The sequence below is a fragment of the Panicum virgatum genome, chromosome 1N (genome assembly GCF_016808335.1).
Source record: "Panicum virgatum strain AP13 chromosome 1N, P.virgatum_v5, whole genome shotgun sequence".
NCBI lineage: Eukaryota > Viridiplantae > Streptophyta > Magnoliopsida > Poales > Poaceae > Panicum > Panicum virgatum.
Window position 1 is genome coordinate 59,350,931 of NC_053145.1, and position 18,703 is coordinate 59,369,633.

Here is an 18,703-nt window from a genome sequence, read left to right on the forward strand (position 1 = left end):
TGGCCATGTACCTGAGGTGTGCTACGAGAGATCGCCCATGCGCTTGGGTCAACTGGCTGGCTTGGGAGGAGTACTGCTACAACACCTCCTTCCATACGGCTCTCTGTGCGACTCCCTTCGAGGTGGTTTACGGTCGGCCCCCCGCCGGCGCTGCTTCCACATACCGTCGGTACTGCCCAGACGAAGACGGTCGAGACACTACTCCGTGACCGCGATGCCTTCCTCGCCAACGTCCGTGAGTGTCTTCTCCAGTCTCAGCAGCACACTAAGCACTACTACGACTAGCACCACCGCGAGTTGGAGTTTGCGGTCGGGGATTGGGTCCGGCTTCGCCTCCTCCACAGGCCGACCCACTCACTGGAGCACCGGCCCAAGGGCAAGCTGGGTTCTCGCAACGCAGGGCCATTTCAGGTGGCCGAGCGCATTGGGCAGGTGGCCTATCACTTGCGGCTTCCTGAGGGCTCGCGCCTCCATGATGTTTTCCATGTGGGGCTATTGAAGCCCTTCCATGGCGACCCATCGACGGCCACGCCGCCCTTGCCACCCATCCACGATGGTAGGGTGGTCCTGACTCCCGTCCGGGTGTGACGGGCTCGCTTCCAGAAGGGCGCTTGGGAGGTCCTCGTGGAGTGATAGGGTCTCTCTGCAGATGATGCCACCTGGGAGCCTCGGGAGTCCTTCGCTAAGCACTACCCTGACTTTCAGCTCGAGGATGAGCTATTTCCTGAGGAGCGGAGAGATGTTAGGGGCCAGGAGCCGGCCCCAGTCCAGGCTCAGGCGCCAGCCCCGGCGTGGATCATCTATCAGTGCAGGGGGCAGCGATCAAATGGCTAATGGGCCATAATATTTGATTTTCCTTTTATGTCATTTAATTTCCATAGTGTGAGACAATTGTAAGTTATAAACCCATAATCTAGATTGGAATAGATCATGCTGAGAATCAATCTCAGTTGGCCTCACGGGGCCGCCCCCAACCCTTGCGCCTCTCTCTCCTGTAACGTCCCGGAAAATTCATCGTTGAGCTAAATATAATTTTCGAAGTCTTTCATCGTTGAGCTCAAAAATCTTCTACCCTGAACCCTAATTCCCGGAATCCCTTCTCTGTCCCTGTGACGGCCCAGGTTTTTAAATAGACAATTTAGGGTAATTAGAACCAAATCATGCATCATTAAATAGGAAACCTTGAATTAATGCATGTGTATGCATGAATGTCTATATGTATGTGTGTTTATGTGTATATGAAATTTTGCACATAAAATGACAGGTCAAATGTACCATAGTATTTGAAGTTTTAAACAATTTTTCAAATTTTAAACAAATATGCTTTGAAAATAATTTCTAAAATATAGCTCAAATGAATTTTTGTCCAAAACCAAAGTTGTAGGTTTTCAAAATACGAACAACTTTTGTGTTCAAAGTTTTTCGAGTTGCCACACAAAAATGGGAGAAAAATTTGAATTTCGAAGCGTATAGGACCTTTTCACATGCACTCAAGTTTTAAATTTTATTTTTCAAATGAAGCCTCAAATGAACTTTTGCCTAAAACGAAAGTTGTAGATCTCGAAATTTTGAGCAAGTTTGGTATTTAAAAGTTTTTCATTTGGGGGCCATGTAGAAGGAGAAAAACTGAATTTACAAACTGCACTTTGGAACTACGAGTTATTTACGAGTTTGCCCTCCCTCCATCTCTCTCTCTGTTTTCACCGTGACGCCGTGTCGACGCCGTTCGTCGCCGGCCACGCGCTGCGCCCCAGCCCAGTTCACCTCGTGCGCCCCCAGTTCATCCCTGAAGCCTCACGACCTCACCACGCGTCGTCGTCCCCTGCGCGCACGCTGAGGATGGCCGCCGAAGTGCCACGGCGACGCCGTGACGACTCGGCCGACCGCGCCTCGCCTCTTCTTGCGTCTTTGACCGCCCAGACCCTTCCCGTGAGCTTCGAGACGTCCCCATCCTTCTCTCCTTCCTTCCTGAGCTCGAGCGCGAAGCTCCGCGTGCCCCCCTCTGCCAGGAACGGCCGCCGCCGCCCACCATGGTCGCCGCCGCCTCCTAGGCCGCCGCGGAGCTCACCCCTCCGCCCCGAACGACACCCCAGCTAGCTCCCCCACGCTTCGCTGGTGCTCCCTGACCCGCTCGCTGCCGCCCAGGCCCGCCGGACCATCGCCGCCGCCGCCAACCGCCGCCGCCGGAGCCCCTGCTCCGCGGAGGAGCCCGCCTCCGGCCTTCCCAGCTCGCGCCGAGCACACCTCTAGGTAGCTCTTGGCCCCCTCCTTCTTTTCCCCCACCTCTCTCTCGCCGCCGGCGAGCAAGCACGCCGGAAACCCGGCCGCCGCCGGTCCTCTGCTCTGCAAGTCCGGCCAGGGACTTCCCTGCAAGGAAAACAAAACTTCCAGGGGCTAGTTTGCAAATTATACAAACTCATGCTGTGAACTTTGAAAATACCTATAAATTCATAAAAAAATAATAAAAATACAAATACAAATGTTTTGGAATCCTTGCAACAAGCTCTACAACTTTTGTTACATCCACTTTTGCATTTGACCAATAGTTTTATCTTTATATTAAATATTAGTTTTATCCACATTTATATGTATCTCAAGTTCTACCTAAGATCTTTAGCTTATTTTCGGACAGTGTGCTAAACCCTAGATGAATAGATTACTTTAAAAATTTGAGGACATTTTGACAAATTTAGCTATATGTTTCATATAGATCTTGGTTTATGCCTATGTTAAATAGAATTAAATCCACAGGGCTCTATTTTAGTTTTCCTGAGCTGAAATTTTTACAGCAGCCTTACTTTAGTTTCTAGATGCTATAGAAAAATTTTAAGAACTTTTAGTAATGTATAACTTGTCCTTTTGTTTTATTCATGAATAAACTTTGTAAATTAAAAACCCTAGTTTCCTTCATTAGAAAAATCTCCTATTTTTTACTAGAGCTTGGTTTTCAGAACACGATCATGCCTGTAAAATTTTAGCCACTGAAACTTAGTAGTTTATTCTGTAGATTTTTAGTTAGATTTATGCCTAGAAAAAGAATCTTCATTCTCATGCTTGCTGTGTAGCTCTTTTAATTCTGAAAAATTTACCACAAGCTCATCTTAAGGAATCCAATGCTCAGTTAATAGATCATTACCAGCACTGACATTCACTAGCCTGGAGAATTATTTTTAGGTAGAAATACTTTTTCTGTACTTATATAAAAGAAAAACAACACACCCAGCTCTTTTATGAGTTAGTATAGATAAAATTCATACTCTATAAATGACTGCCCAACTGGATGAAAAAGAAAGTAGTAGCACCCTCCAACTTGAGTTTGGTTTATCTCCATCTATGTCAAGAAATAAATGCTTTATCTTCATTTCATACATATGCATTCATATAGAGCCGACGAACATACCAGACGGAACGTACGAGCTGGTGCCTGAAGCCGAAGAAGGTCCAGGAGAAGCTCGAGTGAACTTCGCAGACGCCGTGGAGAACCCGAACCCGACTCCAGAAGCCTCTAACTAACAATGACCTAGTGTTAATTCCAGGCAAGCCCCGGAGCATGTCCTATCTATTTTAAATTTATGTAACTTATTATTATTCTTATCTACTTGCGCATTTAAGTTTGCAGGAGTTGTTTGGAACCTTAGCTGCATGATCCTAGGTATCTATGCTTGAACACTAGTATGTGTATGTCGCTAGTTGGCTAGGCTAATGGTTCGGTAGAAGTCGAGTGATTTCCTGTCACTCGCGAGAATTATAGGAGTTGAATGTCTACTACATACTGCAACTATAAGGCTCACGGGTGGGGTTGTGGTACTTGTGATACCCCGTCTGTTTAGTGAAAATGGATAAGGCCGCAGTGTGTGGTAGTGGTGGTTAAGCTTTTGAACGTACTAACCACGTGTCGAGAAATATGGTAATCGGTAAGCTTAAGTACTGGATTGCACCGAGACCGGAACATACCTCCCCACCGTCTTTGAACGTTGTTCTCATGCGGCCACATGCGGGTGCAAGGAGGCTCACGACCCGGCGCCGTACCGTGGCATAGATTCTTGTAGTCGAGGGCGGTGGGCCTGTTCCGTGCAGCGGGAATTGAAGGGAAAAGTTGCGTGGGCGAAGCGAGACGTCGATCCCCATGCGTGTGTGTTAGGTCTGCCTGGCCAGGTTAACAAATTCGATTTGAATCGTCCGCTTCTCACGGTTTGGGACTGCTTAACCCTTTTGCCACATAGAGTAAAAAGTGACAGATGATGATGATGATGAATATGGTTGGTTGGATGATGAAAGATAATTGTTTCCCACCATGTATGCTCTTGGATAGATGCTCACCTAGAATGGTTAATTGAACTAGAATTTGAAAGCTAAAACCTGAAATTAAGGATCTACTCTTTACTGCTTTTCGGCAAAACAAACCACTCAAGCCAAAATCCTTGCATGTCTAGATTAAGGGATAAGTATACCTTTAGTCGGGTATACCTTGCTGAGTATTAGTATATTCAGCCTTGCTTGTGGCTTTGTTTTTCAGGTGGTACATTTGAGGATGTGGCTGACGTCATGAACAGGCTTCATCATGATGTCTTGTTTCGTCGCTAGACTATCGTTCATTTTCCGTCAAACTTAAACTCTGTTGTACTTTTATAAATTCAAACTCGGTTTGTAATAATAACCATCAGTTTTCATACTCTGTACTATAAAATTTGTGGAACATTGCATTCTCTGGACTGCTTTGTCGATCCTGTTTCAAGTGGTTTAATCGGGATTTTACCCAACAGCACTGCCGGATTACTCCGTTTTAAGTGCGTGATAACCCTGATTGTTGTTTTGATGATGGTTAGCGTACTTAAGCCGGTTTAATTTAGGCGGGGCTGCCACAGCTGGTATCAGAGCTGCAAAGCATACTCCAGAGAGTACTACAAACGTTAAAAACCTGTTTTCTTAAAACTCGATCACCAAAAATCGCGTTTGCAAATGCGTTGGTTCGTTAAGGATTGTGCATAGTTCGTAAAGCCCTAGGGAAAATTATGGGAGTTTTGCTAGGTGGCTATCTATTTATGGTTTATTTATATCTGACTTCCAGCACTTTATATTTTTGTCAAACCTTACTTTTGTGCACAATCAATCCTTAAATTCTGTAACTACGCACCTACGCTAAGGTAATAAGGTAAGGATCCTCAGTCAGCTGAGAGAGTCTGACCTTCCTGTCGGTTTTGCGAGCCGAACGCTGCCCTCAAGCAGTGGCTTACTTGAGGTGCTGCCAATATACCAACTATCGGTTGACTGTATTGGGAGTAAAGTATACTCAGTCAGCTGAGGGAGTCTGACCTTCCCGTCGGTGATGCGAACCGAACGCTGTGCTCAAGCAGTGGCCTACTTGAGCTGCTGCCAATATACCGACCATTAGTCGATTATATTGGGAGTAAAGGAACTCGTGAATACGCTATCTCGGTGGCGTATGTTAAAGTTGGCCATACGGCGGAAAAATTGTATGGCTGCCGTTTCTATAGTGAACGGTAATGTATGGGTGAATATGAGGGCAACTGCATATGCGTTACCCATGTGACGTAGGACACATGGGGGCCGTTCGTGAGTGCTGGCACAAAGGGTCCAGTCGTGAATATTTATATTTATGATGTTCATTTCCTGCAGGTACGCTAACCCCGATTGCGATTGGTTAAGAACGAATATCATTCGGGTAGTTATATATAGGGAGAGACGTAATTTGTGCCGTGCCACCGGCGCTAACCCCGTAAGTCCAAAGCTATTTGGCAGTTGTTTTGTTTTGTGAGGACATATAGGACGCGCATGCATCATGGCATATCTTAGTATGATTTATCGCCTTGCTTGTTATGTTGTTTTACAAAAATGTGTTGCTCCTACCTGAATGTCCCCCTAGATTTTCTGTTGTAGTAATGCGACCGACGTAATATGATAGTTTAATCTTGAGTTGAGAAGGTCCTTTTGTAAGTTAGTAGCTTTAGGTCTTGCGTGAACCTTACCGTTGATCTTAACCTGTCAATCGATCCAACCCTTGATCAATGTGTTCAATCTATTCCTATCAAAACTATTGTTCCTTTTTCCTTCATGGCTCCCTGGCTAAGCAATGATGTTTGTTAACAAAGCCCCATCAATAATCATTCTATTCCTCTTGGTGTTATGCCTGATCTTGCTGGCTACCTTGATTCCAACATTTAAAAACTTGTACCTTCATTCTTGCTCAGTTAATTTTGGATAAATTAAAAAGATTCATGATAATAATAACTTTTGAAATACAGTCCTTGATGCAACAATCATGCATCACATTATTTCATGTCATTCGTCAGTGCATGGTGTTGCATCATGATCGGGAATCTGTAGACTGACTAATGGGTATGCGTTTGAGTATCACTTCGTGGGTTGTCTTCAGTTCCTATCTTGTCGTTGCTGGCATTATTGGGTTTCCACTCTTGATTTATCTTGTGGTGGTGTTTAGTCATGTGACCTTGATGCCGCGACGGAACCTAGACTCTCGTTTGCACTGCAGCCACATGATTGAGTTACTAGGAGCGCACTGGTGTCTAGGTATGTGTGACGTAACTCACTGCAATCCCCTTCTATGCAAACCTTAAGTGTCCTAACTTTATGTCCTTTCTCAAGAGTATAGAGCTAACAAGGTGTTAGTCATGAGAGAACAGTCATGAGGTGTGAATCATGTGCATCAACTCATGTGTGTACGCATCATACTTTATGCCTCTCCTACAAGCATACATCAAAGAATATTGTCATCGTTGCGTCATGATGTCTGCATCATTGGTCCAGCATCATGGCAATTGCATCATGTCATATTCACCATTTCATTCGCATAGAAAATTCCATCATTGTATTGCACCAGCATTGCAATCATACGTCTCAAGAGTGCATCATTATCATGGTCATTGAGTATATGCATCTCACATCATACTGTTTAATTTAATCAACAGTTTGAGCAAGAATGTCTTTGAGCAAAAACTCACCTTGATATCTTTTCTATCTAGATTCACCACCAGATTGAAAATTTGATTCTTCCAGGACTTAGCTCCTATCTTCTCTGCAAAATCCTACTATATGTTGGTACTAGGATAGTCCACCGGTCCTTTCCAGTCGCCTTTGATGGTGATTGTGATCACATTTATTATCCACAGACTCTTGCTGCAAAAACTGAAGCCCTAGAGCTTTTTAGTGTGGAAAAACAATTGATTAGTTCACACAGTGGCCCTGGAGCTTTTTATTTTGATCACCTCTTAGCTATTCATCTTTTCATCATGCTCGTCCATACATTATTTTTCTATACTACCCGGGAAATTCTAGTTAGAGATATGCTCGGTAGTGGTGTTATTAGTAGCGACTGGCAATGCTACAACGAAAGTGAGGGCCTTTTGTGAACAACCAACACCAGGTTCTATTACTTGGCACGCGCAGGTATTGCGTGAGCCTACCTCAATTCTGTCTCTATTGTCCGTCTGGAGATCTATATATCGGACCTCAAATGAAGTAAGCCATTCTTCTGTAGTTGCGAAGAGGATAATCTCCGAAGGAACTGGTAATGGAAGTGAACGTGGGAAGACTCCAAGAGGTGGTAGACAAGGGACTCTGTTTAATCTCCCAGATGCTCAAGCAATCTATGCCATTACCATTGGAACAAGAGGGCATAAAATACATAAAGTTGGACAAGTTACCAATCGGACAAAATCGGAGGAGATATCGTGTTTCTTATATCTTGCTTCTTAAACTTTCTCTAAATTCTCAATCCTTATCTGCAAAAGATCATATCGCCAACATCAATCTTCTCTTTTGTGACTTTGTCCGACTGACTTCGATGGTTAGCCTACTCCTTTTCCCTTGAGAGCCTTTCGTTCGGAATCTCGGGACGAGATTCTTTTTAAGGGGGTAGGCTGTGACGGCCCAGGTTTTTAAATAGCCAATTTAGGGTAATTAGAACCAAATCATGCATCATTAAATAGGAAACCTTGAATTAATGCATGTGTCTGCATGAATGTCTATATGTATGTGTGTTTATGTGTATATGAAATTTTGCAGATAAAATGACAGGTCAAATGAACCATAGTATTTGTGGTTTAAACCATCTTTCAAATTTTAAACAAATATGCTTTGAAAATAATTTCTAAAATATAGCTCAAATGAATTTTTGTCCAAAACCAAAGTTGTAGGTTTTCAAAATACGACCAACTTTTGTGTTCAAAGTTTTTCGAGTCGCCACACAAAAATGGGAGAAAAATTTGAATTTCGAAGTGTATAGGACCTTTTCACATGCACTCAAGTTTTAAATTTTATTTTTCAAACGAAGCCTCAAATGAACTTTTGCCTAAAACGAAAGTTGTAGATCTCGAAATTTTGAACAAGTTTGGTATTCAAAAGCTTTTCATTTGGGGCCACGTAGAAGGAGAAAAACTGAATTTACAAACTGCACTTTGGAACTTCGAGTTATTTACGAGTTTGCCATCACTCCATCTCTCTCTCCTCCCTCTCTGTTTTCACCGTGACGCCGTGCCGACGCCGTTCGTCGCCGGCCACACGCCGCGCCCCTGCCCAGTTCACCTCGTGCGCTCCCGGTTCATCCCTGAAGCCTCTCGACCTCGCCACGCATCGTCGTCCCCTGCGCGCGCGCCGAGGATGGCCGTCGAAGCGCCACGGCGACGCCGTGACGACCCGGCCGACCGCGCCTCGCCTCTTCTTGCGTCTTTGACCGCCCAGACCCTTCCCGTGAGCTTCGAGACGTCCCCATCCTTCTCTCCTTCCTTCCTGAGCTCGAGCGCCAAGCTCCGCGTGCCCCCTCTGCCGGGAACGGCCGCCGCAGCCCACCATGGCCGCCGCCGCCTCCTAGGCCGCCGCGGAGCTCACCCCTCCGGCCTCCGTCCGCCTCGAACGACACCCCAGCTAGCTCCCCCACGCTCCGCTGGTGCTCCCTGACCCGCTCGCTGCCGCCCAGGCCCGCCGGACCGTCGCCGCCGCCGCCAAATGCCGCCGCCGGAGCCCCTGCTCCGCGGAGGAGCCCGCCTCCGGCCGTCCCAACTCGCGCCGAGCACACCTCTAGGTAGCTCTTGGCCCCCTCCTTCTTTTCCCCCACCTCTCCCTCGTCGCCGGCGAGCAAGCACGCCGGAAACCCGTCCGCCGCCGGTCCTCTGCTCTGCAAGTCCGGCCAGGGACTTCCCTGCAAGGAAAACAAAACTTCCAGGGGCTAGTTTGCAAATTATACATGAACTCATGCTTTGAACTTTGAAAATACCTATAAATTTGTAGAAAAATCAGAAAAATACAAATCCAAATGTTTTGGAATCCTTGCAACAAGATCTACAACTTTTGTTACATCCACTTTTGCATTTGACTAATAGTTGTATCTTTATATTCAATATTAGTTATATCTACATTTGTATATATCTCAAGTTCTACCCACGATCTTTAGCTGATTTTTGGATAGTGTGCTACACCCTAGATGAATAGATTACTGTAAAAATTTGAGGATATTTTGACCAATTTAGCTATAGGTTTCATTTAGATCTTGGTTTATGCCTATGTTAAATAGAATTAAATCCTTAGGGTTCTATTTTAGTTTTCCTGAGCTGAAATTTTTACAGAAGCCTTACTTTAGTTTCTAGATGCTATAAAAAATTTTTGGGAACTTTTAGTAATGTATAACTAGTCCTTTTGTTTTATTCATGAATAAACTTTGTAAATCAAAAACCCTAGTTTCCTATTTTTTTACTAGAGCTTGGTTTTCAGAACATGATCATGCCTGTAAAATTTTAGCCACTAAAACTTAGTAGTTTATTCTGTAGATTTTTAGTTATATTTATGCCTAGAAAAAGAATCTTAATTCTCATGCTTGTTGTGTAGCTCTTTTAATCCTAAAAATTTTACCACGAGCTCATCTTAAGGAATCCAATCCTCAGTTAAAAGATCATTACCATCACTTACATTCCCTAGACTGGAGAATTATTTTTAGGTAGAAATGCTTTTTCTGTACTTATATAAAAGAAAAACAACACACCCAGCTCTTTTATGAGTTAGTATAGATAAAATTCCTACTCTATAAATGACTGCCCCACTGGATGAAAAAGAAAGTAGTAGCACCCTCCAACTTGAGTTTGGTTGATCTCCATCTATGTCAAGAAATAAATGCTTTATCTTCATTTCATACATATGCATTCATATAGAGCCGACGAACATACCAGACGGAACGTACGAGCTGGTGCCTGAAGCCGAAGAAGGTCCAGGAGAGGCTCGAGTGAACTTCGCAGACGCCGTGGAGAACTCGAACCCGACTCCAGAAGCCTCTAGCTAACAATGATGTAGTGTTAATTCCAGGCAAGCCCCGGAGCATGTCCTATCTATTTTAAATTTATGCAACTTATTATTATTCTTATCTACTTGCGCATTTAAGTTTGCAGGAGTTGCTTGGAACCTTAGCTGCATGATCCTAGGTACCTATGCTTGAACACTAGTATGTGTAGGTCGCTAGTTGGCTAGGCTAATGGTTCGGTAGAAGTCGAGTGATTTCCTGTCACTCGCGAGAATTATAGGAGTTAAATGTCTACTACATACTGCAACTATAAGGCTCACGGGCGGGGTTGTGGTACTTGTGATACCCCGTCTGTTTAGTGAAAATGGATAAGGCCGCAGTGTGTGGTAGTGGTGGTTAAGTTTTTGAACGTACTAACCACATGCCGAGAAATATGGTAATCGGTAAGCTTAAGTACTGGATTGCACCGAGGCCGTAACATACCTCCCCACCGTCTTTGAACGTTGTTCTCATGCGGCCACATGCGGGTGCAAGGAGGCTCACGACCCGGCGCCGTACCGTGGCATGGATTCTTGTAGTCGAGGGCGGTGGGCCTGTTCCGTGCAGCTGGAATTGAAGGGAAAAGTCGCGTGGGCGAAGCGAGACATCGATCCCCATGTGTGTGTGTTAGGTCTGCCTGGCCAGGTTAACAAATTCGATTCGAATCGTTCGCTTCTCACGGTTTGGGACTGGTTAACCCTTTTGCCACATAGAGTAAAAAGTGAAAGATGATGATGATGATGAATATGGTTGGTTGGATGATGAAAGATAATTGTTTCCCACCATATATGCTTTTGGATAGATGCTCACCTAGAATGGTTAATTGAACTAGAATTTGGAAGCTAAAACCTGAAATTAAGGATCTACTCTTTACTGCTTTTCGGCAAAACAAACTACTCAAGCCAAAAGCCTTGCATGTCTACATTAAGGGATAAGTATACTCTTAGTCGGGTAAGCCTTACTGAGTATTAGTATACTCAGCCTTACTTGTGGCTTTGTTTTTCAGGTGGTACATTTGAGGATGTGGCTGACGTCATGAACGAACTTCATCATGATGTCTTGTTTCGTCACTAGACTATCGTTCGTTTTCCGTCAAACTTAAACTATGTTATACTTTTATAAATTCAAACTCGGTTTGTAATAATAACCATCAGTTTTCATACTCTGTACTATAAAATTTGTGGAACATTGCATTCTCTGGACTGTTTTGTCGATCCTGTTTCAAGTGGTTTAATCGGAATTTTACCCGACAACACTGCCAGATTACTCCGTTTTAAGTGCGTGATAACCCTGATTGTCGTTTTGATGATGGTTAGCGTACTTAAGCCAGTTTAATTTAGGCGGGGCTGCCACAGTCCCGCCACCCGATTTCCAATCCCCGACCCATTTCTCTGTGGCCCTCGTTCCGCGCGCGCACGCGACCACTGCGCGTGGCCGACTGGGGCCGCAATCACCGCCGGAGCACGATCGCTCTCTCTTTCTCTTCCTCTCTTTTTCTTTTTCTTTTCTTTTCCCGTTTTCCATTTTCTTTTTTTCTTTCTTTTTCTTTCTCCTCCTCGACCGCCCCGACCTCGCCCTCCCGCGCGCAGCCGCAGTAGCTCGCCGCCGCTCACTCCCCGCGTGCGGAACGCGCCTGCGCCCCACGCTCGCCGCGCCGCGGCGCACCGAGCCGCGCGCGCACGCCTGCTCGTCCCGCTCCCAGCTGCCTCCACGCGCTCCACGTGATTGCCCGCCTTCGCCGCCGGCCACTCCTGTGCACGCCCACGCGCACCACGCGCGGCACTGCTCGTCGCGCCGCCCGCCGGCGAGCGCAGGAACCACCACCAGCTACGCGCCACGCCGACCACCCCTGCACGCCACTGCCCGACACGTCCCGTCCCGCCTTGCCGCTAGCGCCGCTCCGAATGCCATTAATGGCTGCGAGCTACCCCGCAGGACACCCGACGCGCTCAGCCCTCCCCACCGCCTTTCCTCGGCTATAAAGAGGCCCCCGAGCTCCACAACCACCACCACGAGCCATGCCGCCCCCATGCCCCTCCTCCCCGGCCTTGTTGCGCTGCCACCCAGAGCCGCTGTGGCCGCCGTCGCCCGCCCTCGTCGCCCCATCTTCTCGCCACGCCCCAGCTCAAGCCAAGGTAGGGATAGGACCCTCTTGGCCCCCTCTCACTTGCCCCCTTACCCTTGGCCGCCACTGAGCTTCGCAGCGGCGCCACCACGGCCACCGCCGCCCACCCTCATGGCCGGGCCGCCTCGGACCACCTCGGCCCAAGCCACGGCCGGGATCGGATCCTCTCTCCTCCCTCTCTCTTTTCCCTCACTCCAGAGCCGCCCTTGCGCCCCGAGCCGCCAGCCCAGGCCGTCGCCGGCGAGCCGCCTCTCCCTCCCCTATTTTTCGGTCGGGAGGAAAGAGAGGAGGGAAAATATGCCCAAAACCCCCTCCCCTCTAATCTATTTGTTTAAGAACCCTTCCACCCTTTGGCCTTTTGTAAATTAAGCCCCATCCTTTATTATATTTACAAATAAATCCTCCACTATATAAACTTATTTATAAATAAAACCTACCCTATTCCAGAATAACCCAAACATTCCCCAAAATTCTAATCAGGTCATTTCACTATTTACAAACAGGTCCTTGACTCCTTGTTTAACCCCTAAACCTCTCTGTAACCTATCATTTCATGCGCCAAACAATCTCCGATCGACCTGAAACTTTATCACGCCATTCATATTATAGTTTTGGCCATGCCATTAGGAAACCGTCCAGAAATATTACTCCTATCTTCATATCGTAATTGTTTCTGATTCGAGCTCAACGATAAAACTTTTATTTCTTTTTTTTGATTATGTGTTTGTTTGTACGCATCGTAGATCACAGTGTGAACGAGGGAGAACCCGTCAACGAGCAGTACTGTGAGCAAGCGAACGAGGACCAGTTTCGCGACCCCGAACTCGAAGGACAGTGCCTCGGTCAGGACTTCCTGGAAGGCTTTGAAGACGGCAAGTTCAATCCCATCCTTTGATGCATATTTTGTCCTAGTTTTTAAAAACACAACCTATTGGCCTGTTTCAAAACTGCATGTTGTTTTGCTGCTAAAACATGGTTGGATAGCCACCCCTTGATTTGTTATAACCATTCCTTGACCACCTAGACTAATGTCTGAATGCGTTTGGACGTTAATCGCTGCTAGAACGCATAGGACCTTAAACTCGGTACAATTTGTTTTATAAAAAGAAAATGTGTGAGTGTGTTGTGGGAAGGAAAAAATGTGGAATTTTCGAAAGATGTGTTTAGACAGGATGGATGACATTTCTGTGTGATTTGCCGATTGATGTGCTTGTACCTGTGTGGTTAAGCAAGGAAGGGAGATATCCATCTTGTCACAACTAAGGACCGAGTTGGTGTGTCATCTCACCTAACTCCACTATCGTGCAAACCACTCGACCGTTGAATGGGCAACGGCTTAGCATAAACCCCACTAGTTAGTCTGATAGCCATCAGGAGAGCTGAGAGCAACAGGTGATCAAGGAGAAGGGATTAGCTCTGTGTAACTTATGCCCCGGTTAAAACCTCTGTGATAGGTCAATGACCCCTTGGTGGATCCCGTGATGGCTAGTCAGGTCTAGCTAAGGTGGGTAATGACTTTGTTGGGATCTACACCGACACTACGGTGTTCGAGCTATGGTACCCCGCTTGTGGGTAAAGTTGCACACCTCTGCAGAGTTAAAATATATTCGAATAGCCATGCCCACGGTACTGGATGAGTTACAGTGTGGTCACATAACTAGTGTTTCTTCTGGGAATGGACGGGTTGGCGTGAGTTGTTTTGGGAAAAGTGTCCGGCAGTTGTGCCGTGTGCTACGGCGAATGAGGAGTCCGGTAGCAACTTAAAATTTGGGTCCTGTGTGGATCAACACTATGTGTTACTTAGTACAAGAAAACTTGCTTTGAAAATCCTTTCTTTAAATGAACCCTGCATCAAAATTTGCTTTCCGCAAATAAAATCCTAGCCTCATCCTTGATTTACCCTGTGCATTATATTCTGTTTATACCCCTTCCGTGGGTGTAGTTGAATTTGCTGAGTACGTTTGTACTCACCCCATTCTTAATTTTTACAGAGGAAGATCCAGACTTTGTTCCCAAAGACGTTGAGTAGAGGTTCCGTCCTGCACCCAACTATGCCTGTGGATAGGTTCACCCGCAGGAAGTTCCATATGGCGCAAGACTCTGATGACCCCCTCTTCGTAGTTAATATCGTTGTGTGGGTGTTAGTTGTTATCCTCGCGATAGTCGCGCTTCACTGCCCACTTCCGCGTAGAGTTGTACGGTGATGTACCATCTGATGTAATAAAAGTGTTATCAGCCTCCTGTGACTGATATTGTATCACTTTTAAGTCTTCTCTCATGAGGCGACGCTTTAGGTGGTATCAGAGCCGTAGGTTGGCCGTAGGACGTGACCCCTAGGAGCGAGACCCCTTTTCCAAGCCTTTCCCATTAGGTCCAACCCTATTTAACCTCACAGACCGTTTTTATGCAAAACGTATTCACTTAATCTTTGTTTTTCAGATGGCTGAGGAAGGATAGACCCAGGGCAATTGCCAAGCTGCACATGGTTTCCCCAGCCTCTTGATCAATGCCCTGGAAAGCCTTGGCGTTACGGAACGCCCAAGGTACTTCCACTTCCACCGGAAGTCAACGCCAATGACAGGAGGGCCGTTCGGATGGAGGTCGGGACCGGACAACCATGTCCTGCGAACAACAACATCATCAACGGGGCTTCATCCACAGTGTGCCATGCCACTTCCCATCCACCACGATCGCTACAGGGCAGGAAATGGGAGAAGAATGATCGCCGTTAGCATCAGCAAGGACTGCGGGTCCCGCCATGATGGACTGTTGAGGAAGAGTGGGTCGGATTACATCCGACCCCCACGGTTTTCTCCTTTTATTCCTTACCTCATTTTTGTATCAGACCCCCTCTTTCCCTAAGACTATAAAGGGGAAGAGGGGTGTCCCTGAGAGGGGATGAACCTTCTCTCTCTCACACACACGCACACGCAACCAGAGACTTGGGAGCTGTTCCCTCTCTCGTCCGTTTGTAACCCCTACTACAAACCGAGTGCAAGAGCGCAAGAGCTCAAATTGGATGTAGGGACATTTTGCCCAAACCAGTATAAATTTTGTGTCGCATACTTGCATTACCATCCAAATCAGTGACGCGCATACAAATTTACTAGTTAGTGATAGGTAACACCGACATGCTCCAACTTATCATGGCCAGCATTTTATCAGGACTCTTCACCTGTAGCATCGATAGTTCACAAGACCGTTGAAGTCTCAAGCATTAATGAAGTTCATTTGCGTCATTTCATCCATTGGACCAATCTTCTTTTTTTTTTGAAGGATCCATTGGACCAATCTTAGTGGAAAGTATCATCGTACAGTTACCAAGATTGTAACTAGGTAACCGAGTAAGAGGAGTATCATAGTGATGATACCTCTTTTCATAATAACTTTATCACGTCACCAAATTTAATGTTTTTCATGACACTTCCATTTAGACTGGCCTAAGGCCCTTTTCATCCACTCTTGGTCCAACAAGCTCTAAACATGCTGCACCCTTTCTTGTCAAAGAAAAGTTGTTCTTTGGTATAACAACCAAAAGATTGTAAGCATCAGCAAGTTGATTTCAAGCCAATTATTCTCATCTACACACATTCACTCGACTTTCTAGCCTCCAAGCATATATCTCTTCATTCCACAACGGATTCTTCTTTGTTGCTCATCATCTATTTTGGTTGGAGCACTCCCATCACGTCAAAGAAGGAGAGGCATATCAGATGCCGCCCTAGTGCTTTCGGAGTAGCCGGTGTTTTCACTTCGAGCTTTGTACTTAATTTGTTTTGATCTTGCCCCTCGAGGCTGTAACTATTTTCTTATCTAACAGAAATTGGCGTGTCGTGCCGGTTCGTTCGAAAAGAAGAGGCAAGAAATGTGATGCTTCTTATACGTACACAGCTAGGGTGGTTTCATCGCGGACTAAATTAGATAATGGCGTTCGCTTGACCTGGCCCTGGTCGCCATTAGGATCGATCATGAGCAAGCGTCGCTGTACACGGCCACTGCGTTTGCCACCACAGCAAGAACAATCATGAACACTGACAGGAGCTTGTCTCTCTTCCTTGCTATGCCATGGTGATCCCTGTAATTCAATGACGACATCAGACGAGTAGCTAAGCTACAAAATATCCTAAAGCCATGACAGAGGCATCAAGGTCACCTACCTTAACGTGATCGCCGCGGGAAAGATGTAGGCAACGCAGACAGAAGCGGTGGCTCCGGTCAGTGGCGGAACCAGGATTGAGTCGAACCCCGGGCCGAGTTTTAAGTATAGACGTCCACAAACTCACAGTTCAAAAGATACATGAAAATATAAACGGAAAGATAGATAACATACAAAAAGCGCCATCGCGAAGTAATATATTTATTCTTCTTCAGCAATTGATCAAAGTCCTTCTTCAACAATTAATCCAAGTCCAAAGGTAGAAGCTACTGCAAAATGAAAAAAAATTGGGCCGAACCCCGGGCCATGGCCCGGGTGGCCCGGGGTGTGCATCCGCCCCTGGCTCCGGTGAACTGGAAGGCGTCCCAGATGTTGGGGATGAAGTTGGCGGCGAGGAAGATCACGGCGAGGAGCGCTGCTGTGAGCACGGCGAACCTCCGGTTGTCGCAGGACAGCGGCCGCGCGGACGGGAACAGGAGGCCGTCCATGTTGAGCCGCAGCGCGTGGAAGACGATGGGGAAGACGAGCATGAGGTGAAGCACGTAGCTCACCCTGACCGCGTCGTTGAACACGGAGCTGTAGGGGATGCCGAGGTTGGCGTCCAAGTTGGCGAGGACGTCGTCGAGCGTCGCGTCGCCGAAGAGGAGGAAGCCGAAGAAGCTGGTGGTGATGTACACGGCCGAGCACAGCAGCAGCGACGTGCGCACTATGGGCCTGATCTGCAGGGAATCCCTGAGCTCGTTGTAAATCGGGTGAACTGCAAAAGTTTCAGTCAATGAGCAATGCTAAAAAAAAAATTTAGTCAATGAGCAGCTATCATTATTATTAGATAACTAGAAAATTGCAGAAAATCAAATTTGGGCAATGTACATTGGAGTTATTCAGTTCGTAGTTCCTATACCGTTGTAGTGACAAATATAAGCGGTGACGAGAACTGGAGCCGCTGTGAAGAGCCTCCAGACGGACGGCCAGTCATGGACATCAGGGAACAGCTGAGGCATCGGAATCTGTCCTCTCGCCAGCTTGAAGATGGCGATCCCGGCGGTGATCACGACGAACACAACGGCCAGAGCGACCGACACAGCAGACGTGAATCTCAGCGAGTCTGAAATGATGATCAACACAATGTTGAGGAAAAACAAAGAGATGCTCATCATGAGGATTGCGATGGACGTGAGAATCGCATGCTTGCTTGCCGACGCGCTTGAAAGATGCCAGAGGGGCGAACACGCCGAAGGTGGTGATGGTGAGGATTGCGAAGCGCCCGTTCCACCGGTTTGGGCCGAACCATCCTTCTATCACGCCATGGTGGTGCACGCCGTGGGAGGAGGTTCCAGAGAGCACGTCACCTTTGTGTCGAGAGGAAGGAATTGTTAATCGATTCAGGAATAAAAAGGAGATCTTAATGCAAGCAAGCACGCAAGCAATCAAGAGGAGATCGAAGCAGCAATGCTTCAAAGACGATCGACGGCTTACCGATGATGATCATGTAGACGACCATGACGCCGACGTTGTTGACGACGACGCAGAACTGCAGGAAGCCCCTGCCGAACGCCCCGAAGGCGTCGCCCATGGCCCTGCCGTAGGACTTGGCGCCCGCGGCGCGGCTGTAGCGCACGAGGAGCTCGATGGAGGCGTCCGTGAGCATCGCGGCGAGCACGATGAGGACGAGGCCCGGGGCGAGGCCGAGCACCTTCATGGTGACCGGGAGCGCCATGATGCCCGCGCCGACGATGGTGGTGGACAGGTTGAACACCGCGCCGGCGAAGGACGCGCCGTGGAAGTCGTCGCCGCCGTCGTCCCCGACCCCGTCGCCCCCGCGCTGCTGGTTCTTGGGGAGGAGCGACTCGGTGCTCTCGGTCTCCGCGGCGTGGTCGCCGCCGCTCGAGATCGGCATCACCATCCTCGCGGAGTCGCTCGCGACGGTGGCGCCGAAGCTCGGCTCGTTCCTGGGGAGGTGAGGCTTGCGCGGACGGAATTCCAGCTTCTAAATTCTTCTGATCCCTCTTTGCGCAAAAAAAAATGCGTGTGGATTGGAGTTCCTCCGGTTTGATGGAGCGCAGGGAGGAAGAATGTGGGGAGTGGAGTGTGGAGAAGCTTTGGTCGGAGGAGACGAGGC

At 47.3% G+C, this 18,703-nt stretch overlaps 2 protein-coding genes across 2 annotated transcripts; both read right to left on the minus strand.

Moving 5' to 3' along the window:
• Nucleotides 1-2,064: 2,064 nt before the first annotated feature.
• On the minus strand, nt 2,065-10,345 carry LOC120653732 (spidroin-1-like). Its single transcript, XM_039931410.1, has 3 exons — nt 10,208-10,345; nt 8,795-9,175; nt 2,065-2,367 (listed from the first exon to the last, which is right to left on the minus strand). The coding sequence occupies exons 1-3, from the start codon at nt 10,343-10,345 to the stop codon at nt 2,065-2,067; spliced, it is 822 nt and encodes a 273-aa protein (XP_039787344.1).
• A 6,049-nt stretch (nt 10,346-16,394) lies between these two features.
• Nucleotides 16,395-18,487, minus strand: LOC120653733 (amino acid transporter AVT6A-like). The gene is made up of 6 exons (XM_039931411.1): nt 18,061-18,487; nt 17,781-17,933; nt 17,486-17,689; nt 16,922-17,341; nt 16,586-16,637; nt 16,395-16,503 (listed from the first exon to the last, which is right to left on the minus strand). The coding sequence occupies exons 1-6, from the start codon at nt 18,485-18,487 to the stop codon at nt 16,395-16,397; spliced, it is 1,365 nt and encodes a 454-aa protein (XP_039787345.1).
• Nucleotides 18,488-18,703: the final 216 nt, after the last annotated feature.